The sequence below is a fragment of the Castanea sativa genome, chromosome 8 (genome assembly GCF_040712315.1).
Source record: "Castanea sativa cultivar Marrone di Chiusa Pesio chromosome 8, ASM4071231v1".
Lineage (NCBI taxonomy): Eukaryota > Viridiplantae > Streptophyta > Magnoliopsida > Fagales > Fagaceae > Castanea > Castanea sativa.
In genome coordinates this window covers 41865002-41890666 of record NC_134020.1, presented here as the reverse complement: position 1 = coordinate 41890666, position 25665 = coordinate 41865002, and the positions used below count along the sequence as shown (strand labels likewise).

Here is a 25665-nt window from a genome sequence, read left to right as displayed (position 1 = left end):
CCTTTTGACATGCATGGAATCCATTTCCATGATTTTGAGGATTGGCTTTGGTACCTCATATACATGCAGCACGTTGGAAATGATATTCTTGAACTCATTATCACCATCACTTGGTGCATGTGATCTAGTAGAAACCAAGTACATGTAGGACAGCCAAGACAAACAAGTCATAAAATTCTCCATAAAGCTCGCGCCTTGCTTTGCGAATTCCAGCTCGCGCATCATCACCCACTGCAACATAAGGATGCCATGGACCCACGGTGGGTCCCACCATCTCCACCATGGTACAAGGTTAATGTGGACGCTGCTGTCTTCGACCAACTCAACTCTGTGGGAGTAGGTGTCTTAATTCGGGACCACGAAGGATCGGTGGTTGCAACTATGAGCAAACACCTTCCCTTACCGCTAGGTCCATTGGAAGCAGAAGGAAAAGCAATGGATGAAGCTTTCACCTTTGCATGGGATATTGGAGTTAGAGATGTTGTGTTTGAAACTGACTCACGGACAGTTTTCGACGCCCTCACTAGAACGATCACTCCCCCAATAGCCATTGCAAACCTTATTGATGGTATTCACCAAAAGCTGCATTTCTTCCGAGCCACTTGTTTTCTCCACGTACTGAGATATAGCAACAAACCAGCTCATACTCTGGCAAGATATGCCAAAGGAATTAACAATTTTGTAAGTTGGATTGAGGAAAATCCACCAATTATTGAGTCTTTTGTAATTCAAGATGATATGTATTTATCTTCATCATAATAAAGTTATTTATTTCTCATTAAAAAAAAAATAATGCTATTTAAAATAGATAATACTTTCTATTTCTATTTCTATTAACTATATAAAAAGAGAGGCAATGCCTAGAGTAAATTTTTGGTTTAGTATAGTTTTTTGTCCGTTTGTGGAGGGCTAAACGATGCGTTTGGCTTAATAAAACAACAAAAGGGAGAGAGACAATAACAATGAAAGGGGGAGAGGTCGAAGGTTCTGGAACTCTCTTTTCTTTCTAGAACTCTCGGTATATCTTCTTTCTCTCTGGAACTCTCTGTATCTCTTCTCTCTATCATTTTAGGATGACAGCACCAGATCGGCTCAGGGAGAAAGGAAAAAAGAAAAAACATGGGAAGAAAGGCGGACTAATTTTTACAGTAGGTATCTCTTTTTTATTGTTTTTTCTCCGTTTCTTCAAAATTTCCTTTTTTTTTTTTGTTCTTAAGATCTGTGTTTGTATCTATTTCCTTGTGGGTTTCAATCTTTGATTGTTTACTAACACGGGTATTTTAGGTCTTGATAAAGAAAGGAGATTTGGTTCCATTTTGGGTATTTTCTGCTTACACAAGAAACAGAGATGGGAGTGGGTGAGAGTGACAAACAGAGAGGGGTGGAAGATGAGAGACCTCATTTTGGCACTAAAGAACTCTGTGTTTCTTCTTTTCAATGGAACCAAATCTCCTTTCTTTATCAAAACCTAAAAGGCCCGTATTAGCTAATATGGGTATTAACCATTCTTGATTTCTTCTTTTCATCTGCTAATATGGTATTTTGGGTTTCTTTTCTTCTAAACTTTTAGCTGCTGGGTATGGAGTTTTGTGTGCGTGGGTTTCTCCTGTCTAAGGTGAGAAGATATTGAAAGAGGGAGAGAGAAACAGATCATAAAGAAAGGGGATTTGGTTCCATTTTTGGTATTTTCGGCTAACACACTATAGGTAAGTGCTCTCTCTCTCTAATATTTCCACTTTGAAGTTTCACTAATCATAATTGGGTTCCATTTTTGCCTAATCCCATGTCATTCTCTCTATTTTTTAACAACGGGAAAAACTGGACTGATGATATAGACCTATACACCAGAGACAAAACCAATTTTGCCGAAAAGAAAAGCTGCCTACTCCATTAGATTTTAAAATTGTTGTTTTTCTGCAGATCTACCTATATGATTTTCATACTTTCTTGAATGTTATCCACTTGCTTTGAGATACTTATATGCATTTTATAATATGTTTTTCTGCAGATTTATTTGTAATCATGACCCACTTGTTGAGACAATATGGTCATCTTGTGGAACATACATCAATCTCATTAGGTGGAGCAACTGTGTACATTTTCCAAATACAAATATGTAAGTTTTGTAATAAATTTTGTATCTACGATTGTGTGCAGTGGTTGCAAAGTTCTATTATATACTTGTGCTCCAAATTCTTGCCAAATTCATTAGTGTGCTACACCTGTATTTGTTCAAGAGAGCCTGATTTATAATTTATATATCCATATCTTTTTTCATCAATGATATGGCCTCCTTTGCCCAAGACAAATCAGAGTTTATCTTGACAAACATCACGATCTTATGCTTCATCAGAAAATGTTTTCAGTTTTTTAAGAAGTGGAAAGCATTTTCCACCATTCCCTGGTGCCATCACCTTTTCCAGTCCTTTGTGCTACTGCCACAACTACCACTATTGCCACCATTGTCACCGCACCACCACCACCACCGACATAGAAGCAAATGGAGTGTTACTATTTCTTTTCAATAAATGTGTGCCCATCTATTTGATAATTTGGATCAAGATGTCACCCTTTTATGTTGATTTTGCAGGCATAAGTTAACCTGATATGTTTATTACATGTTGCCTTTATCTATAAATAAATAAGTAGTTGGCTGCTAATAAAAACAGGTGTAAAGCTTATGATTCTCGATGACTTGTGTGGACCAAAGTGTTGCATACACAAAATAGGTGCTGTGTGTGTTAATTTAGACTCCAGTTTGCTAAGGTTTGCTGGGTTTTAATAGGCTCTGGCTCAATATAATTCACTGAAGCTTTCCTTGACCTAGAATGTCAATGAGTCACTTTCATTTTTAAGTTGAGAAGATTATATCAATTGTTGTTGTTTTTGTTTCTGGTAATGGTGGTGGTCATGGGGTTTGTAATCTTCCTCTTTTTAATTTTTTTGGTTTAAACAAAATTTTTGAAAGTGCTAATTTGTTATATTTGATTTGCAGCCACCAAGCTAAGCTTTTTGATTCAAAAGTAGGTACTAATCTTTTGGATATCATCCTAACAAAGGTAAGGTATGCTTTGTGTTTTTGGTAAAAATGTTAGGTTTTTGAATATATAAAAAAATATATATATATGTATATATTTGATATATTGATTCTAGGCATAATGTGATCAATGATCTGTAATCAAATTAATTGTCACTCAAATTAATCTCTTTTCTTCTTCTTTGATTCATTTTCATCATGGGTTTTGGATTTCATCTCATCGTTCTTCTATCTAAATGTGATATGAACTTCTGAAGCATATTTGTATATTAAATCGGTGTGTAAGACTAAAATTTTTACCCCATCTATGAATATTAATTTTGAATAATATCATTAGAATTCTGTTAAGATGTTTCATCCCTAATTTCTTTGCCTTTTCGTTTGTAAAACTTTTGAGTTGCTAATCCCAATTCTTATCCTAGGTCTTTTTTACAAATTTGGCTTGGAAAATTATTTGCATTAAATCAAGTTAACATAACTAAAAAGAGCTTGACCAAACCGAAGTGCCAAATTATCCAAATTATCAAGGATCAGATTCTATTAATCTAGGCAAACCCTAACCATGGCAGAATAGATTCAATCATATCTCATCTCTCTTTCCCCCTAATGTATATGCTGATTCCAAGGCTATTTTTTGTGGTTATGCTTCTAAAATCACCATTTATGTACATTCCTAGGTCTATATGCATGTTTGTCATGTTTGTGAAGCTTAGGCCGTCTCATTGAGTTCATGACAGCTTGTCCACAATGTATTCATGGGTTGTTTGTCTAACAATTCTTTAAGTACTTTAGCCTTCTTGCTTAAGCTCCCTTTGTTAGATCATATCTTCATCCATGATGAACAACATGTTGGCCACTAAAAGTCATAAATTTTATTAATTTGAAAATAGAATTATTACACTTTAGAACACACTGCATTTATAATAAAGAACAAACTAACTCTATGCCGCTTTACCAGACCAGAAACATAATGCTTATCAAGTATAAACCAAAAGAAACTTTCAGAGTTTCTATGACAGACTTGATAGAACAAAAGGGCCCAAGCGTTGACAGTAAAAAAAGAAATGCAATGAAGTGTAGTGGAAAAGAGCAACAAACCCTTATTTTCCTTAAGCTTGCAAGATTTTGCGTGGTTAGAACACCTAGAGTTGTACATGAGCGAAATTGAGAGTTACTCATGCACAATGGTTAGAAGATACAACTAATTTACACTTCGGCAAATAATATAATACATAATAATACAGCTTTTAGAGTTGTCGTGCCTCCCAGTTGTTATGAAGAATCATTAGTTCAAGTTTGTTTTCTTGCTTACTAGGTTGCACTGACACGGCATTTTTGCTAATGTATCCGTAAGACTCGCTGGACTCTGGTGTTTGAGCAGTGTTGGTTTTTTTTTTTTTTTTTTTTTTTCGCTTCTCTGACACGGCACCAACGCGATGGACACGCCAGCAGTGGAAAAAAAAAAATTCCACACAGCCCAGAAGAGAGAAGTGAAAAATCTCAAATCAGAAACCCACATAGCCCAACTGTTGATTTCCCTCTGCCCGCTGCCCTTTGTCCCTCGCCGGAGCTACATCAGGCTGATCTGCGAGTCAGCGAGCTCCCTTTGTTCCTTCTGATCTCTCCCTCTCTCGGCGTGGACAAATCTAAGCTTCTCTTCTCTCTCTTTGTTTCGCAATTTTTTTTTCTTCTTTTATCTGCTGATTGCTTAGGACCTTTGACTTGGTGTACTGTGGTGTGTTATATTTATAACACCCAAACTTTTTTTTTTTTTTTAATCCCACTCACTGTGTTATACTTTATTGTGTCTATATATATATATATTAAAATTTTTTTTTCTTCTTTACTCAACCTTGTCTTATAAATTATAACGTTTATTATGAATTTAGTGATTTTTTTTTGTGTGTGTCCTGCTTATTTCCTTTTATATTTTTAGTTTGATATTGAATGTAGTCTATTTAAACTTCTCTAAACATTTCATGTGTATTATTGTACTACTTTGGGTGTTAGTTTACTTATCTGTAATTAGTACATAATTTAAATTCTAGATATAAACGTATTTTATGTCTAAAAATATTTAAAAATATGCCTAAATATAAAATTTAATTAATTATTTAATTGCCGTGTCCACGCCGTGTCGTGTCTTTGTTTTTCAAAAATTGCCGTATCGCCGTATCTGTGTCCGTGTCCATGTTCATGCATCATAGCTTGCTTAGCTTCTAGAAAGACTTGTTATATGACTTGGCATTTGGAGTGTTAAATGATAAAGGTGAGTGTTTTCTCACTATCTCATTTATTCAGTATTCATGGTCACAGCTATGATAGAATGTTCCCTTTTATATTTTCTTTATCACCTTATTGATATTTTGATGTAATTGTAAGGAAAATTCAAAGCTGGTATTAGTTTTGAGAATATGGACTGATGCGTACAACAGATACTCTAAGCCATTGGTAGACATCACAAAAGCAACCGTAGTGATTTCAAAATTCTTTTCTTTGTATTTGCTAGCTTATTAAAATGTGCATACTCCTTATCCTCTCTTCTCAAAGTAACTGAGAAAAAGGCAAGAAAAAAGGATTAGGGATATGAATTTTGAATTACTTGGATATCTAAAGAAATTATTCTAATTTGGTCTTTTGTATATATGGAAGCTATTTTGGACTTTGGTTGCTTCAATGATGGTATATATAAAATCCCTCAGTTTTGATTTTCAAAAATGCAAATATGCACAACTTCAAACTTCCTCCTCTAAATCTTCATGCACCCTGGACTCCAAATTATGGATTCTACTTCTTTTGCTTGATTGAATTTAATTTTATATGTTTTTTCAATTTAAGCATGTCATATTTTTGCAAGTGTTATTACAGGTTCACTATGTGATTGTGTCAGTTAATTTAGCTTCATTATGTTATTTCAACATATCTAAACTGGGTGTTTTTTGTTTCAATTTTTATTTTTATTTAGAATTTTATTTGGCAGTCATACTTGGAAAGTTGGAATGGTGATATAGGGTGTTTTATTTGTTACCTAACATTGATTTACTAGGTTTTAATGTTCTAGACCTATAGTCTTATCTAATGACAAATATACCTTTTGTATCTTGTTCTCTTTTATTTATTTTCTTGCTTAAAAGGGTGTTCACTAAAACGAAGTAAGCTAAAATGTAAGATGAATAACAAAAATTTTGTTATGGATGGTTGCAGGTATTTGATGAAGAGCTTTTATTACAACATATGACAACATTAATTGTGAAAAATTAAATATTATTACAATGTCGTAGCAAAACTTGGTAGGTTATTGTTGAAGAATGAGATTTGTAAGCATTCTTAGAAGTTTTTATTGAATGGATATTGCTTTTAACAAATATGTTCTAAAAAACTATCGTAGTATAATAGATGTTCATATTTGAATATTTAATTTAAATTTGTGTAATTATAATTCATATATGAATGAGATTAGCATTGTATGATATACAATTTTTTTCTTACATATATTTCTTTAAATAAAAACTCTATATTGATTTTGTTAGGAGCAGGGTAGCACGTGCTTTGCACGGGCCACCCAAAGCATGTGCTACCCAACCTAATATTTAAAATAGATACCTTATGAGTCTCTTCCTTTTTCGTTCTTTTCAGTGTCCCTGCTCCGTGTTCAGTTTTTCCTCCCAGGCGCATGCTGGCATGGCTTTGTACCATCCTGCAACTATAAATACTCCTATCATTCTAGATAGAACCGTCAAAGCCAAATTAGAAGAAAGAAGAAGATTGAGAGAGTTAGGGTTTTTAGAAAGGAAGAGAGAGAAATACTCATGGATGAAAATGCAAACCCTAACCTTGAGGCTTCGACTTCGATTGATGCTGCTTCGGCATGTGTTGTTCCATACATTGATCCGGCATACCATCCTCCGACATATGTTCTTCCGTATATTCTGTGCACTCCTGTACGCTGCTGCTCCGGTTGTAGCTACACACTGTTCTCCAGCTGAATACATTTACGGCGTGGTGATGCCATTGTATTGTATGACGATGTCATTTTTCAGAGCAAATCCAAGTAGCTGAGATTGAGGGTGAGGCTCCAACACCAGCTGAGACTGAGCTTCCAACACCAACATTGGCTGAGGTTGAGATTCCAAGCCAGTATCGGGTATTTTTTCTTCCATTTTCAACGTTTAGATAAAATTACTCTTCAAAGTACTCAGATTTATAGATAAAATTGTATACATTGATTTGCAAAAAAATTGAAAAGGCTTAATTTTTCAGATAAAAGATTTATCTGCAAGCCGTAGGGATTATATTTTGCTAGATCTTAGTGGCTTAGATGAGTTTCTTACTCATCTATATCATTTTGTCGAGAACAACACAATGGACTTTCTGGGGACTACAGCTTGTTTGAGACAAGACCGGAGTTTTTATTTTATTTTATTTTATTTTAAATTTTTAAATTTAATAAATTTTCTAAAATAAAAAAAATTTCATTCAATCCTATTTTAATTTCATACATACCCATTTACTCTTCCAAGAGTGTAGTAAATGACAACCACCCTATTGCTATTCTAGTTGACTAGTCATTTGATCATGGATGTGCGGGTTGGTCTCAATTCGGTAAGAAATTACTTGATGTTCTAGTAGAACATGATATCACTTTCACTGACCATCTGACTGGTACTTTGCAGAGGTAACAATAGCTGACGAGACACCTATAGGTCTTGCTGGATCATCTAGTCATGAACCAAGTCGAGGGTAATCATGAACCAGGATGGTCTTGCTGGATCATCTAGTCATGAACCAAGTCGAGGGTAATCATGAACCAGGATGGTCTAGCAAGACTTGTAGGTGCCTCGTTAGCTATTGTTGCCTCTCCAAAGTACTAGCCAGATGCTCGATGAAAGTGATATCATGTTTACTAGAACATCAAGTAATTTCTTACCGAATTGAGACCAACCCGCATATCAATGATCAAAATGACCAGTCAACTGGAATAGCAAGAGTGATTGTGGTTGCCTCCAACCATCCTAATCCGCAAGATTGGGCACTCTTCTTCAAAAAGTGTAGTAAATGTGCATGTCTGAAATTAAAATAGGATTTTTTTTAAAAAAAAAATTATTAAATTTAAAAAGGAAAAAAAAAAAAACTACTTGTTATCTGTCATAGTTCTTGTCTCAAGCAAGAACTCTGTACACTTGTTGGTCTCCAGAAAGTCCATTGTGTTGGTCTCGACAAAATGATATAGATGAGTAAGAAACTCATCTAAGCCGCTAAGATCTAGCAAAATATAATCACTACGGCTTGCAGATAAATTTTTTATTTGAAAAAAATAAACCTTTTTGGTTTTTTTTTGCAAATCAATATATACAATTTTACAAATAAATCTGAGTACTTTGAAGAGGTTCACTCTGCGCAATGAGAGTCCAACAAAAGTTAGACGACTAACCTAAAACCTAGATTTAAAAGTTGAAAATGTAAGAAAAACATACCCGATACTGGCGTGGAATCTCAACCTTAGCCGGCGTTGTGTTGGAAGCTTAGTCTCAATTGTTGTTGGAGCCTCAGCCTCAGAGGCAGTACTTGGATTACTCCCAAAAATGACATCGTTGGAAGATACGGTGGCATCACAGCGGCGTAAATGTATCCGAGTGTGGTTGTGATTTTTCAGGAAGTTGGGGAAGGACTTCTTGATGGCGATTCTAGAGAGGAAAAAGATGCTGAATCGGCTTCTTGTTGACGAGGCAGTCTACGACGACAACTCCTTCGTTGCTTTGCACCTTGATACCATACAGAAGCTCCAACTTTTCCGTGGCGACACGATTCTCATCAAGGTATCAGATTTAAGGGATTTTTATGTTTTTTATTTTTAAATTTGGTTCCTGAAGTCTCGCTTTGCGTTTTTTTTTGGGTGAATTGTTGTTGTGGTGTGTTTTTTTTGTGAACTTTGTTTGTGGGTTTGGTTTGATATAAGCCTTTTATAGTTTGGGTTTGGCTAATGCGTACCACTTCATTTCAAAACTATGAAGTTTTTAGGGGATTGACTGTTTGGGAATCTTTGAGTACATTATTTTTTTGGCCAAATAATGGAGTTTTATTCATGATTATGAGCCGTATCTGGGTAGGACAATGGATGCTTTGAATGCCATAAGATGTTTGTTAGCATTATGGAATCAGAATTATTCAGCTCTGATTCCTGGTCTTTCCCAAATTATTGAAACTCCAAGTTGAATCCCACTTTTGCACAGAAAAGTCTGCTCCTCAAATTTCTCCTTCTCTACTTTTTTTTTTTTTTTTTTTTTTTTGGGTAAGAATAGGATAAAGCGTGTTGAGAATTTACAACAAAGTTGTAGGGGCTTGGGACACTACTCTTGCAACTTCCAGCAGACTAAAACTTGGTTTTTGCACTTTAGTAATTGTTGTGATTGTTCGGTTGTATCTGTTTGGGTATCTGTTTCTATAAAATGTATAAATGTAGTGTTTGTGATTCCTAAGGATGGGAATCATTTTTGGTTCATTTTTGAGCTCCTGACAGTCTGTTTCACAATGTTTGTTCTTGGTTTAATGTGCTGTGTGTTTTATTTACATTTGATGAACTGGATGGCAGGTAAAGAAGTGGAAGGACACAATCTGCATTGCTATTCCTGATGAAACATGTGGGGAGCCAAAGATTAGGATGAACAAGGTTAACATCAAATCTGAGGGTCCGGCTTGGGGATGTTGTATCTGTGCACCAGTGCCCTGATGTTAAGTATGGGAAGTATGTCCACATACTGCCTGTTGGTGATACTGTAGAAGTTGTTACAGGCAATCTGTTCGACACATACCTGAAACGTGAGTTTTTAACATGCATTGTGGAAAACATTTTCTTCCTTTGATGTCTTTTGTCAAACAGCAAAGTGTGCTGGTCTTTTTTTGTTGCTATCTTCCCTTTCATAGTGATTTATTCGGTAGTAATGAAGTTATAATGCATTTTTAGTGAATTTTTGTACATGTATTTTAATCAGGCTCTCTCTCTCTCTCCAATGAAGAAATTATCTACCGCTAAAATGTTTATACTTTATAGCTTGTGGTGAAGTAAAAGCTTTGCCTTCAATTGGGCTGTTACTTCTTACCCGGCTTTGAAATATTTGCCGAAGTATAACAATGTTCCGTATTTTGCACGGATGATCCCTTTTTTTCTTGTTGAATAAAAAAGGGGGTCTTTGATGTGGATTTGTCGACCCCACACCACATGACGGCACGCAGGGGCGTAGCCAGGAATTTTTACATAGAGGGGCTGATTCGAAGTATTGATATAAAAAATATAAATCATATGTTTATTGAATATGAAATTTCTGAATCGCTAATATCTTTTTTCTTAAAGAATGCATTAATTGTTTTTCATTTGCTCATAATTCCTTTAGCTTTAAGAATATATGACTAAAAAATTAACCTGAAAGAACTTTAAAAAATAAATTTTTTATAATATGGATGTTATTCATGTGGGGAGTAAAAAGATCCTAATGGGAATGTGGGCCTTTTGGGCCGTGCTAAGGAAGGCCGACCTGCTCATGGTTTTGGAATCTGTTAGTACTGCGGGTCGGCCCAATTACCGAGGATCCGAGGATCCAGCCGAGGGTGAACTTCCCCTCGGACGGACACCGGAGAACCCGGGACTTCATGGTAAAGGTTAGGGAATGACACGGTCAAGACCAATGGTTAAAAGGGGTGAACCCTTGAATGTCCTGGAAGCACCGATGTTAGAGAAATACCAAAAGATAAAGCGCCACCTCCACATTAAAGACCCCGCACCTACCACCCCTGGCCGCATTAACGGAAGTGACACCGAACGATGGAAGAAACTTCGGTTACTATTCAAAGGCACCGAGAAAAGAAATATCTAGGCTAAGGAAGTAAAGGAACACGTGTACAAAGTATCAAAGAGAGGAGTATTTAAGGAGCAACCTAGAACAGGAATCGGGGCCCCCCTTTTTGTAATCAAAAAAGAAAGGAAAAGAAGAAAGAGAAAGAGATAATATAAGAACAACTCTTGGCTTCGTCCGAGGAGGTTGATTTACAATATTCCCCGTTGTTTTTGAGTGTTTGCAATCTTTGGCTTGTCATTTAATCCTCACACATTTCTAACCTGGGTTTCAAGCCCACACTCTACAAATTCATATTGTTTAAGGCTCTGGGCCCGAGCCCGTAACCGTTTCTGGGGGCGGGTGCACCGTGCACTTACAATCGGCGCGTACGTGGAAATCTAGTCTGCAGAAGAGGTAGGAACATTATGGCAGTTTAGGCTCTCACCATGCAGAGTCACAGTGGATCACAACCGGAAGATCATTTCGAACGTCTTGAACGTCGAAGGGATCGTGAAGGGAGTGTCCATACGAATACCCGGCGCTAGCCATACTCGTAGCGGGGTAGCACCACCCACGAGGAGGGTTCTAAATCCATGCGAAGGAAATCAATCGTTTGAAGAGAAAGTTGCGCCGTGCTAAACGTAAGTTTTCACCGTCCTCGTCTAATTCTTCCTTGGAGAAGGATAGGGGAGGTGGCTACGGCTCGAGGTCGCGCTCCCCCACCGGTGCAACGTCCTCGGTGAGGAGGACAACCGCGCCCAACCCGCCGACGTAAGAAGCTTCGTTCTAGGGGCTTAGGCAACGATACTATGAGTAGGGCGTTGCACCAACTCTCTAAATCTCCATTTTCACGGAGGATTGAGAGGGGAGGCTTCCCGGGAGGTTCACCCGGCCCCACCTTTACCATCTATAATGGCCGGACGATCGGTGGAGCACGTGAGTCACTTCAACCAGAGGATGGCGTGCACTCTCACAATGAGACTCGATGTGTAAAGTTTTCCCCTCCGAGTTGGGACCCGTGGCTACGAGATGGTTTAACGGTCTCAAATCGGGGTCCGTAGGCTCATTCGGGGAGCTAACCAGGGCATTCGCTTCGCGGTTCATTACGTGTAGCAGAGTCCCTCGGCCATTGGACTCGCCGCTATCCATGGCCATGAAGGAAGGGAGACGCCGAAAGCATACTCCGACCGATACCGGGAAATGTTTAACGAAATAGATGGTGATTTTGATGAGGTGGCGCTTAATACACTTTAAGGTAGGTCTTCCTACCGACCACGACCTAAGAAAGTCTTTGACGAAAAAGCCCGTCCGGCAACAGTACGTCGCCTTATGGATCGTATTGACGAGTACAAAAGTGGCAGAGGAAGACTTTCGAAGCGGGGAAGGGAAATGAGAAGGTTATCCGCGGGAGAGAAGGGATTTCAGGTCGGACTGATATCACAACAACAAGCGGAGGGATTACTTCGGGTAATCCGGCTCGGCGCAGACTCAGTGTAAATACTGTGTTCCGAGAACCAGTGCATCAGTTTCTAGAGAAAGTTCGTAAAGAGCCCTTCTTCAGATGGCCCAGTAAGATGGCAGGGGACCCTGCGAAAAGAAACCAAAACCTCTTTTGTCAGTACCATCAGGATGTGGGCCACACTACCGAGAACCGTCGGATCCCGTGGAACCATCTGGAACAACTCGTCGGCTGAGGGAAAGTTGAAGCAAGACTTGTGTCGGCCAGCTGGGCGGGTGTCACCAAGTTGGCTCAAACAACCAGAGGAATAATTCATCTCGGCCAGCATTGGGAACAATTAATGTTATCTTCGCGGCACCTGGTAGAACCGGCTCATGTCCCACTAGAGTGATGGCGGTTTCCCATCCTCAGGCCGAGGACGTGGGTAGCAGGCCGAAGAGGTTGAAGGGCACTTTGCCCGTCCTAGGTTTTTTCGAGGAGGATAAGGTAGGGACCATCCGGCCCGTACGACGATGCTCTGTGGTCACCCTCGAGGATAGGGAACTATGATGTGAGAAGGGTGATGATAGACCGGGGCGGCGGTGCGGATATCATGTACCACGATCTATTCAAGGGGTTAAGGTTGAAGTTGGAAGATCTTACTCCTTATGATTCGCCGCTCATAAGTTTTGAAGGGAGAGCCGTTGTGCCGAAGGACAGATTCGTTTGCCCGTTCAATCCGCCGAAATGGTCGAGGTGGACTTTATTGTGGTTGACGCGTACTCCCCATATACAGCCATCCTTGCCGTGCCATGGGCGCACGCTCTTGGAGCCGTCTCCTCTACCTTGCATGTTAAAGTTAAATTTCCTCGGGGAATGTGTTGAAGAAGTCCTCGGTGACCAATCGGTGGCCGGGCAATGTATATCGGCCGGCCGTCCTCGCATCGGACGTGAGGCCGAATCTTCGGCTCGATCACCAAAGGTTTATAGCAATTAACCGCTCCCGTTCATCCGCAGGATGGCGACAGGGGAGGAGACATATTGTGAGGAGTTGGAGAAGTTTCCAGTAGCCGATGACCCAGAGAGGTTCTTCAAGGTCGGTATACTTTTGCCACACCAAGAGAAGATGGAATTGTTAGAATTCTTGAAGGACAATGTTGATGTTTTTGCGTGGGATCCTTATGCGAAGCTCCGGCGTTGATCCGAGCTTCATTTGTCATCACTTAAATGTCAATCCAAATATCGTTCCTAGAAGGCGGCCCACCTCGGCGATCTTCCAGGGAACATTCCGAGGGCGTGAAGGAAGAGGTTCTTAAACTTAAAAGAGTTGGTGCTATCAAAGAGGTTTTCTACCCCGAGTGGTTGGCCCATGCGGTTGTTGTCAAAAAGAAGAATGGAACGTGGAGTGGTATGTGTGGACTTCAACGATCCGACAAGGCTGTCCCAAAGATTCGTTCCCAATGCCACGTATTGATCAACCGGTGGATGCCACTATCGGACATCCCCCGGATGAGTTTTTTGGACGCCTTCCGGGGTTACCACCGTATTCCCTTAGCATTAGAGGACCAGAGAAAACCGCCTTCATTACACCGACGCGGGAATTATCATTATAAGGTCATGCCATTCGGCTTAAAGAATGCTGGGGCTACCTATCAAAGAATGATGACCAGAATGTTCGAACAGCAAATGGGGAAAACCATTGAGGTATATGTTGACGATATGGTGGTGAAAAGCAAAACAATACCCTCACACGTGAAAGATTTGGCCGACACTTTTCGGATACTAAGAAAGTACAAGTTGCGCCTCAACGCCTCAAAGTGCTCTTTCGGCGTGGGGCCTGAAAATTTTTTGGGTTACATGATTACTCATAGAGGCATAGAGGTAAATCCGGAGCAGGTCAAGGCTATTCAAGACTTGCAGCCTCCTCGGAACCCAAAAGAAATCCAGAAGCTAACGGGAATGATTGCTGCCTTTGAATATTCATATCTCGGTCACCGACCGGTGTCGTCCTTTTCTTCCAACTCGTTGAATAAGTGGAAAGGGTTTCCAATGGACCGAGGACTGAGCGAGTTAGCTTTTCAACAGCTCAAGCAATATCTTTCTCGGCCACCCATTCCGTCTCGTCCGAAGGCACATGAGATTTTGTTTGCTTATCGCGGTGGCGGCCGTCCACGCGGCCGGCTGGTCCCGATAAGAGATGATAACGGGTGCAAAGACCGGTATATTATGTTAGTAAGTCTTTAGGTGATGCCGAGGTGCGTTATCAACCTCAGAGAAAGCGCTCCGACCGTGGTTCATGCCACGCGAAAGCTTCCCCATTATTTTCGAGTCTCGCACGCGGGTTGTTAGACCCGGTGCCCCTTAAGGCGATTACGTAGTGCGACTACACTCGGGAAGGATAGCAAAGTGGGGGACCATCTTGGGGCTTTTGATGTTAAGTACAAGCCTCGCACCTCGGTGAAAGGCCAGGTCCCCGCCGACTTGGTGGTAGAAGCCGAACCATTGCTAGAAGAAGCTCGAAGGAAGCACACATGGATGCAAAATCCGGTTGGAGTGATCACGCCGCAGTGCCTCGGCTTGGAAAGTGTATGTGGATGGGGCTGCTAATCAGAGAGGGTCTGGTATTGGACTTGTTCTAATGTCTCCTAAAGGAATTGTCTTTGAAAAATCTTTAAGATTGGCCTTCTCGGCTACTAACAATGAGGCCGAGTATGAAGCAGTCTTGGTGGGCATGCAGACGGTACGTAAGATGGGTGGAAAGGAAGTCCATGTCTTCTCGGACTCTCAACTGGTGGTCGGCCGAGGTGTGGGGACCATGGAGGCTAGAGACCCCGAGAATGCGAGAATATTTGGCCCGAGATCAAACGCCAGTTGCCGAATTTGACTCCTTCGCCTTAACCCATATCTCTCGGAGCGGAAACACCCATGCAGACTCCTTAGCCACGCTGGCAACTACCTCGGCTCAAGGTTTACCCAGGGTTATTCTCGTTGAGGATTTACTAAAACCCTCTGTTGTCATTGCCGACGCACCTCGCATCCATCTAATAAGGCCTGGACCTAGTTGGATTGACCCGGTCATATCTTTTCTTAGGAATGATGTCCTTCCTGAAGACAAATCTGAAGCGTATAAGATACGCCGAAAGGCGCCGCGTTTCCTGGTTGTCCGAGGACCGAAATCGTACAAACGATCCTTTTCGGGACCGTACTTGTTGTGTGTACACCCCGACTCAACGGAAGGGCTTCGGAAGAACTGAGAAGGGATTTGTGGCGGCCACACCGGGGAAGATCCTTAGCCCACAGAGCTCTAATTTAGGGTTATTGGTGGCCCAATATGCAAGGGGAGGCTCAAGACTATGCCAGGGGAAATGCGATCGGTGTCGAGGTTCGCCCTAATATTCATCAACCTTTGGAGGAGTTCTTAACCCCCTTTCCAGTCCTTGGCCCTTCGCACGTGGGGACTAGACATAGTTGGGCCATTCCCTAAGGGCAACAGGTAACAAAAGATGGCTTCTCGTGGGAACAGACTATTTCACTAAATGGGTTGAGGCCGAGCCCTTAGCAAATATTAGAGATGTTGACTCCAAGAAGTTCGTCTGGAAAAACATCGTCACTAGATTCGGAATACCACACACACTCATCTCAGACAATGGTGTCCAGTTCGATAGTAAGGCTTTTAGGAAGTATTGTGGTGACATGGGTATCATAAATAGATATTCCACCCCAGTTTATCCTCAAGGAAATGGACAAGCCGAGGCCGTTAACAAGGTCATTGTCAGTGGGCTGAAGAAAAGGTTGGACGATGCGAAAGGCAGATAGGTAGAAGAGCTCCCTCACATTCTGTGGACGTATCGGACCACACCGCGCAGGTCCACTGGAGAAACGCCATTCTCTATGACTTATGGAGCCGAGGCGGTCATACATTTGGAATCTGGTTTTCCTACCCCAAAGACAAGTTCTTTTAGCCCGGAGAATAACGATGGACTCCTGGAGAAATGTCTTGATTTACTTGAGGAACGACGCGAGGCAGCTATGGTTCAAATGGCTTACTATCAACAGAAGTTAAAACGAGGATATGATGCCCACCTGAGGCTAAGGCCACTTGCACTTGGTGATCTTGTGCTAAGAAAAGTTGTTGGCACCTCTAAAAACCCAGCTTGGGGTAAGCTAGGACCCAACTGGGAAGGCCCTTATCGCATTGTTTCAGTAGCAGGCATAGGGTCATATCGGCTAGTTGATCTAGATGAAAAAATTGTACCACGCCCATGGAATGTAAATAATCTTAGAAGGTATTATTATTAATGAAATTTGCTTTTGTCAGCTAACATCTCAAAGTTATGAGTATCTCTAACGCTTGAAGCTATTATTCTAAAAGAATCAAACAGAAACCTGGTTAAGTGCAGTCCTCGGACCACAAACCTTGTGGAAATTGATGTCTTGTCATTTGTTAAACAGAACCTTAGTTAGGCCGGGTCCTCGGACCTCCTGCTTTGGGAAAATTAACATTTAAGGTTGTCATTTTTAAGAATCAAACAGAAACTTGGTTAAGTGCAGTCCTCGGACCACAAACCTTATGGAAATTGATGTCTTGTCATTTGTTAAACAGAACCTTAGTTATGCCGGGTCCTCGGACCTCCTGCTTTGGAAAAATTAACATTTGAGGTTGTCATTTTTAAGAATCAAACGAAATTTGGTTAAGTGCGGTCCTCGGACCACAAACATTGTGAAAATTGATGTCTTGTCATTTGTTAAACAACCTTAGTTAGGCCGGGTCCTCGACCTCCCGCTTTGGGAAAATTAACATTTGAGGTTGTCATTTTTAAGAATCAAACAGAAACTTGGTTAAGTGCAGTCCTCGGACCACAAACCTTGTGGAAATTGATGTCTTGTCATTTGTTAAACGAGAACCTTAGTTAGCCGGGTCTTGGACCTCCGCTTTGGGAAAATTAACATTTGAGGTTGTCATTTTTAAGAATCAAACGTAAATTTGGTTAAGTGCGAGCCTCGGACCACAAACCTTGTGGAAATTGATGTCTTGTCATTTGTTAAACAGAACCTTAGTTAGGCCGGGTCCTCGGACCTCCTGCTTTGGGAAAATTAACATTTGAGGTTATCGTTTGTAAGAATCAAATAGAAACTTGGATAAGTGCGGTCCTCGGACCACAAACCTTGTGGAAATTGATGTCTTGTCATTTGTTAAACAGAACCTTAGTTATGCCGGTCTTCGGACCTCCTGCTTTGGGAAATATAACATTTGAAGTTACAATTTTTAAGAATCAAACGGAAAATTGGTTAAGTGTTATCTTCGGACCACGACTTTGATCAAAGTTAACTCCTTATTATGTCTGGGTGTTAAGGCGTTACTGTTTATTAACTCGGATCTTAAGTTTCATATCTTTAAGTGATAAGCAAATTTGTGTAAGGAATGGTCCTCAGACCTTACATCCTACTAGAAACGGTGCTATACATTACAAGGGTTTGATCGTTATATGAGGTCTTTTCTTCTTTTTTAATCAAGGCATTGTTTAAATATCTCAACCATGTCACCTTCTGTTAAATCTTTAATAACATGCGCGTAATTATGTGGAAGTTATGATTGTGCAATCCTTGGAGTTAGATTTGTTTACTCTGAGAAACTTTTGCTATGTATTAATGGGAAACTTTTGCGATAAGTATAAAAAGAATAAAGTAAAAACAGATGCAACACGGGTGAAAATCAAATAAAGTTGTTCTTCATTAATCATTTGGACATGCATTACATATAAAGGCTGAACATGGAGAAAGAGAAGCCCTAAGTTAGGTCCTGAGCTTTTGGAGGAGGATCTGCCGAAGTGCTGGTTCCCTCTCGTCTTTTCAGCTCCAACTCAAAAGGAGAGACGTAACCTTTTGTCCTTTGTCTGCTACTTTCGTTGGAGGGACATTGGATTCCATGGCTTGGCTAAGGCCCTTCTCGGCATCTCCGCCTCCTTCCTTGTCTTTATTGGAACCCGAAGGTTCTGTAGGATCTGGAATTGGCTTCGGGACCGTGGGAGGAAGAGCAGGAAGAGTTGTCTCAGGGGTAGGAGTAGCAGTAGGAGCCTTTTCAATTTCCTGTATCTCCAGGGGAAGCCAAACGTTCTCGAACTTCCTCAGATCCGAGGATAGAGGAACTCCTGCTACGTTTAAAGCTTCCCCCCAGACTTTCTAACAGTACTCCCGGCACAAAGCCGCGAAGTCCTCTGTCAGCTGCTCCTCGGTGGTTGCTACCCCTTCCTCGAAACCCCGCCCTTGGCGGCCCGTAGAGAGAGTTGGAATGAGCTGGCTTCTTCCTTCCTCAGCGCAAGTTCTTTTTCCAAATCCGAGCGTTCCCGTTGGACTCGGGCGAGCTCATCATCTTTTTCGCGAAGGAGCTTGCGCTGCCCTTCTATCTGGGTCTTCATAGTCTTCAAGTTTGACTCGACCCCATTTTTCTCTCTCCGCCCGGCCCACCTCCGAGGTAAGCTTTTCATTCTCGCAAAGAGCTGTGCCTGGACTTCTTTGTCTCCACTTAATCTCCGGCTCGATCCCGGCCTTCTTCCGAGTATCTTCTATAAATTTCTCGGCTACAAAGACCTCCTACGAATGGCTCGTAACAAAGTGTGATGGAATCAGGAATAGTAAGCAAACTTACGAATATTGTTAAAAGTGGAATCTTCCTAAAAAGTGGTAAACTTACGGCAAATCCCTTTTTAAAGAGAGGAATAGTTGTGGCCGGCTCATTTTTTCCAAGGTCTCCATGTCCTTGGGCAACAGAAGAGGCGCTCCAACACTTCGGCCAAGTGGTGGGCATGGCCTTGTTGAACCGCCCTGTTTTGGATTGGCAGATGGGTGCGCCGTCCGTCTTAAGTCGGGGGACCCGGTGGTGGTGCTCGGCGCACTTCGGCCTCTTCCCTGATTTCCCCGCTTTCAACCCGAGCGGGCCCTACCCTTGCCTTTGTCCAGCCTTCGCCGCCGAACCGGTGGGAGTTGTTGTCGTGGTTTCGGGGTCCTTACCGATCGTCCCCCAATATCCCCCTTTCTCTTTTTCTTGGGATCCTCGGGAAGTTTTGGCTCGATTGGAGGAGGGGGAGGTGGCAAAGATGGGGGAACTTGGGACGTCCCCCGTCTTTTTCGCCATAACCTTCGCGGCTCTATTGGTTAGGAGACCCTTCATCCACCGCCCATATCTTCCTCGATTCGTCCTCGGGTAGGGCAACTACAAACCCTACAATTCCAGAGGCCTCGGTGGCTTCCTCCTCCTCGTCGGAGAGTACGACGAACTGATTCCCTCGAGGTCTCTCGGTGTCTTCAAAATGGAATTGATCTATCTCCTCGTCTAGTGTATGTGAAGAAGACACCTGCTCTTCTGGAATAATAGTTGCCTGAGAGTGCATGGCGAGGGGAATTGCCGCTATGGGTTGGTTGAACAACACAGTGTGGGGGGCATCAGGGAGCTCGCGGTCGTCCAAAAAGTGGGGCCGGGCTACGTTTATTCTCCTTCGTCTTCGGTCACCCGCAATTATGGCGTTCTCTATCTCCTGGAAGTCCGAGGATATGGGAGTGTACCCCGGGAATGAGATGAGCAGCTCACGAGTTGTAAGTCTTCACTAACGAACACCTCGAGCGAAGTACTGGTTTAGGGTCTCGCGATGTTACGGTGACTAAACGAGGGCGCACGTGTTGCTTATCTGCAAAAAAGACGTCAAAACAAACAAGCCTGATCAGATTCACACAGATATGTAATAAGTTTAAGTAATTATGAATACTCATTTTTGTGTGTGTTAGAGGAAGTTGTGTTGTGGGGAGATTAATCCTATGGCATCGCACCTGGGTCCCCCCACTCAACTGGGCAGTGGAGGCCGTCGTGCCAGTTCCCAGAGACGATCAGGTGGTTGTCCTTCATGCCTTTGTTGGATTTGGGCAGACAGGAGATTAACCTAACGACACTAGAACGAGACTTAATGTAGTAACCTACATTGGAGAGTTTATGGGACTCGTACAGAAAAACGACATCATGCCAGGAGAGGTTTAGACCCATTTGCTCGTTTAGAGCATCAACGCTACCCAAAACTCTAAAAACGTTTGGGAGGCAACGATCGGGACACAACCGATGGTTGCGAAGGTACTCCCCTAGTTACGAGGTTTCATTGGGAGGGCCATCCCACCCTCTATAAAGGCTATCATTGGGGTGATAACCTCTCCTCTTTCCTAGAATCGGCCACGCTTCCGCCATTGACAATATTCTAGACCTACGTCGCCGGGAATACGTACTTGGCCCTAAAGCCTTCCATCCCGGCGGCGGTATCAACTAAACACTTGAATCTTCCCATTACGGAGAGGAACGAAAGATTAAACTCTAAGAGGGAGAATGCTTATAGTGACAGCCGAGGACAAGGACCGAGGAGAAAAGGTTAAGAATAGAAAGAACAAAAACTTACAAAGTTGAAGGTGTGCAAATTTCCACGGTTTTCTGCAGGTAAAGTATGATGGCTGATGTTTTGATGGGATTAACCCCTAGGGAATTAAATGAAGGCGCAGGTTCCCGAAGCGTCATGGCGTGCGGAAAAGCGGCCTCGAAATTATATTTATCCCGCCCAAATTTTCGTGGAGTAACGAGGGCCGTTGGATGCCCATCTCGCCGTTGAACGTGGGGGACAAAGTGTAACTTGTAGTAATAAATGCGCGCGTTGTTGAAAATAAAACCGCCAAGTGGCATCTTCTGGGACGCGAAACGATTTCCACACGTGCCATCACTCACAAAGTGTGTGGAGTAGGTTCTCGTCGGATCAAAACCCTATTTTTCTCCTCGGACGTTGAAAATTAGAGTTTTTAGGGGCTATTGTGGGGAGTAAAAAGATCCTGATGGGAATGTGGGCCTTTTGGGCCGTGCTAAGGAAGGCCGACCTGCTCATGGGTTTGGAATCTGTTAGTACTGCGGGTCGGCCCATTTGCCGAGGATCCGAGGATCCAGCCGAGGGTGAACTTCCCCTCGGACGGACACCGGAGAACCCGGGACTTCATGGTAAAGGTTAGGGAATGACACCGTCAATACAAATGGTTAAAAGGGTGAACCCTTGAATGTCCCGGAAGCACCGATGTTAGAGAAATACCAAAGATAAAAGTACCACCTCCACATTAAAGACCCGCACCTACCACCACCCTGGCCGCATTAATGGGGAAGTGACACCTGAACAGTGGAAGGGAAACTTCTGGTTACTATTCAAAGGCACTGAGAAAAGAAATATCTAGGCTAAGGGGGAGTTGGGGCAACACGTGTACAAAGTATCAAAGAGAGGAGTATTTAAGGAGCAACCTAGAACAGGAATCGGGGCCCACCTTTTTGTAATCAAAAAAGAAAGGAAAAGAAGAAAGAGAAAGAGATAATATTAGAACAACTCTTGGCTTCGTCCGAGGAGGTTGATTTACAATATTCCCCGTTGTTTTTGAGTGTTTGCAATCTTTGGCTTGTCATTTAATCCTCACACACTTCTAACCTGGGTTTCAAGCCCACACTCTACAAATTCATATTGTTTAAGGCTCATTGGGCCTGAGCCCGTAACTGTTCTTGGGGCCAGGTGCAATTGTGCACTTACAATTCATACTTAAGAAAAAACAAAATTTTCACTATAATTTAAATAGTCAACCCATCACCATTCTTACTATTAAAATTTTCCTCTATTTTAATTTCTTTTAATTAAGAACAACCCCTCAAACAAAAGCAAAAATTAAACTAACAAAGACAAAAATTAAAAACATAATTACACAACATAAACCAAACAATTTAACAGCAGTGAACACCTAATGCCACATGATATCTAACTAATCAAAAATAGGTAATAAAAAAATAAAAAAATTACCTTAGAAACTTTATCTTCACTTCGCCCTTGTTTATCTTCCCTTCAAGACTCATCAGTCATCACAAACAACCTCCTCTTGCCCAAGCTTTCAACCATATATTTCTCTAAAAATCTATCAAAAATTAAAGAGCATGTGAATATTTAAGTGTAGATAGTTGAGGAAAAAAAAAAACACTAAAAAGAGATGAAACAGAAACTGAAAACTCACCCTCTGCTATGCTCCTGCTTTGAATGATTTATTTTAAGAAAGCAAGAAGAAAGAAAATAATGGTCAATTATCTTTTTGGGATTGTGAGGACTGAGTTTGAGAAGAGGGTTGAGCTGAGCTGATGGTTTTGTTTTGTTTAGGGGTTGCTGGAACCAATGGAGTGGACAGTGGTATTTGGGTTTGGCGTGTACACAGACAAGAAAAGAGTAAAGAGAAACAAAAGAAAGGGTTAGGAAGTTTCTGATTTTGAGTTGGAGAATGGGTGATAAAGTGATGTTTTATTGGATAGCGTTTGGGTATTTAAATATATGTGGGCTGTGGGCCATATTTTGTTTTATTAGAAGATAAAAAGGCCTTGAAACTTGGAGATGGTGCCTGGAGTCAATGGAGTCAATTGAAGTATAAAAGTATTGATAAGAAATGGGAGGGGGGGGGGGTTTGCATGATTGGGGGGCCCAAGTAAAATTTCTTCATATGCTTGGACTTTTTTTTTTTTTTTTTTGCAGGGGCCACGGCCCCCCCAAGGGGCAACGTGGTTCCGCCCTTGACGGCATGTGTATTTTGCATGGATGATCTCTTTATACAATAGGGTTGTGTGGGGCTGTTGCTTCTTACCTGGCTTTGAAATATCTGCTGAAGTATAACTCTGTTTCTATATTTTGCACAGATGATCCCTTTTTTTTCTTGCTAAATAAAAAATGGGGTCTCTGATGTGGATTCATCGACCCCACACCACATGACGGCACGTGTATTTTGCATGGATGATCACTTTATACAATAAGGTTGTGTGCTCTCTGTTATTATGTTTCAGCAATATAAAATTTTAATACAACTTTCAAGTGGTCAATTAGTTGAAGATTTATATGTAAACTATGTCATACATGTTTGACATCCTATATTAATTGATAAAGAGTTATTTTTCTTCTAGTTACACCAAATAACGTCCCCTTCCCCCACCCTGGCAGGAAAAAAAAGCTCTTTTGGTGGTATTTCCCCAAAAAATTTGAAGTTGGATTAAGGAGTTCAACATGGAGCATAGAGTTTGTGTTTCATCTTAATTTCTCTTGATTCTTTAGTGAGTCTAATCCTATCTGAACACATATTGGTTGCAATTCATCTCAAATGGACCTAGGATCGATCCTTATGTGTATTTCACCTGATTTTAGTAGAAAAATTGAAACCCCGACCATAATAGTTTAAAGTACTTTGATCATGCATTGTTTTTCTTTTAGTGTATGACATTTGCTTCTGTTCAAGGTTATTTAATCCTTGAGTTTTCGTATTTAACCATCTATTTAATCCTTTTTTAAATATATATTTTAAATCTTATATGATACTGTTTCCAAATTTTCTTTTTGTTCCAATGATGGGTTTGCAGCGTATTTCTTAGAGTCTTATCGCCTTGAAAGGGAGACCTATTCCTTGTCAGGGGACAGATGAAAAGTGTACAATTCAAGGTTATAGAAATTGACCCAGGGGAGTATTGTGTGGTTTCCCCAGACACAAAAATCTTTTATGAGGGGGATCCTGTCAGAAGGGAGGATGAAGATAGGTTGGATGAAGTTGGATACGATGATGTGGGTGGAGTTCGGAAGCAAATGGTTCAGATTCGTGAGTTAGTGGAGCTGCCTCTAAGGCACCCTCAAGCTTTTTGAATCAATTGGTGTGAAACCACCTAAAGGCTTTTTGCTTTATGGACCCCAAGGTTCTGGAAAGACGTTAATAGGTAGAGCTGTGGCTAATGAAACTGGAGTATTTTTTTGCAGTATTAATGGACTAGAGATTATGTCCAAATTGGTTGGGGAGAGTGAAAGCAATTTTCGGAAGGTGTTTGAAGAAGCTGAAAGGAATGCTCCAGCCATCATTTTCAATGATGAGATTGATTGCATTGCTCCTAAGTGGGAGAAGACACATGGTGAAGTTGAAAGGAGGATTGTTTCACAGCTTTTGACTCTTATGGATGGACTGAAATCTCAGGCCCAAGTTATCTTTATTGGGGCTACAAATCATCCAAATAGCATTGGCCGGGCTTTGAGAAGGTTTGGTTGTTTTGATAGGGGCTTTGAGAAGGTTTGGTTATTTTGATGGGGAAACAGATATTGGTGTTCTTTTTGCCTTTTCCTTGATTTAACTTTACACGATTGCTTTTGAGTACCTGGAAAAATCATTCACCTGCATGCACATATTTTGGATGACTTGATACTTTCACTCATCTTATTGATGAAAAGGAAAAAAAAAAAAAATCACTCATCTTGTTTCTGTCCTAACCATGCTTTATTAGCATTTTGCATCTATAGGCTTTTTTGGAATGCATTTTGAATTGTAATGGACCTTTTAATTCCTTGGAGATAGAAAACTGAGCACCATTAGTGTTCATGGCAAAAGTGGAATATCACTACCCTTCCTGGTGGAGGTCTGGGGTTTCAGCCCTCCTTTTTTTCCCTCTGTTTTAAGTATGTTTCTTTTGGTTCCTTTATTTGTTGGGGCAGAAGGGTGGGGGTTGCGATAGTCTCAAGAGGATTGAAACAATGCTCTTGTGAAAAAGGGAATCTGTTCAAACAAAGTGGACCCAATTATTAACCAAGATAGCTCCTTTGCATTATGGGACCGAAATTGCAATGATATTATCATATACCTTAGCCCTTTGCTTTGCTTGAAATGGAGTAGATATTTGTATATGTTCCCATTGAAAATACATTGACTGTAAGTTTGGAAATTGTTATTATTGCAGGACATAGAGAAGGAGAGGAGGAGAAGCGAGAATCCTGAGGTTATGGACGAGGACGAAAACGATGAAGTGGCAGAGATTAGGGCTGCTCATTTTGAGGAGTCCATGAAGTTTGCCCGTAGGAGTGTTAGTGATGCTGATATATGCAAATACCAGGCATTTGCTCAGACCTTGCAGCAGTCTAGGGGTTTTGGAAGTGAATTTAGGTTCTTTGAGACACGTGCTGGGGCCACCATTGGATCTGATCCATTCGCAACTTCTGCTGGTGGTGCTGTTGATGAAGATGATTTGTATAGTTAGGTTTTATATTTATCAAATCTGCAGTGACACATCTGTTGAACTTAGGGTCCGTTTGGTTGGAGTGGAAAGTGGGAGGATGAAAAATTGTGGGAGGATGAAAAAATGGGAGGATAGAAAATATTTGGTTTTCCTTCTTGTGTGTTTGGTTGGAGGGATAGAAAAGTGGGAGGGTGGAAAACTCTTTTGTTTGGTTGGAGAGAAAAAGGGAAGGATGAAAAATGTAATTTATATAAATTGACTATTATACCCCTATTATATAATATGTGAGGGGTAG

The 25665-nt window shown here is 41.2% G+C and overlaps 1 protein-coding gene, 1 long non-coding RNA gene and 1 pseudogene across 3 annotated transcripts; all 3 read left to right on the top strand.

Annotated features, from left to right (window-relative positions):
- Positions 1-249: 249 nt before the first annotated feature.
- Positions 250-759, top strand: LOC142606344 (uncharacterized). The gene has a single exon (XM_075777710.1). The coding sequence runs from the start codon at positions 250-252 to the stop codon at positions 757-759; it is 510 nt and encodes a 169-aa protein (XP_075633825.1).
- Positions 760-1004: 245 nt separating this feature from the next.
- Positions 1005-7405, top strand: LOC142607191 (uncharacterized). 2 transcript variants are annotated; one of them, XR_012839259.1, is made up of 6 exons: positions 1005-1148; positions 1571-1706; positions 2009-2116; positions 2996-3059; positions 6242-6327; positions 6674-7405. It is a non-coding gene; the product is annotated as an uncharacterized LOC142607191 (long non-coding RNA). The 2 variants fall into 2 exon arrangements; XR_012839258.1 differs by lacking the exon at positions 6242-6327.
- A 378-nt stretch (positions 7406-7783) lies between these two features.
- On the top strand, positions 7784-25391 carry LOC142606343 (cell division cycle protein 48 homolog; annotated as a pseudogene).
- Positions 25392-25665: the final 274 nt, after the last annotated feature.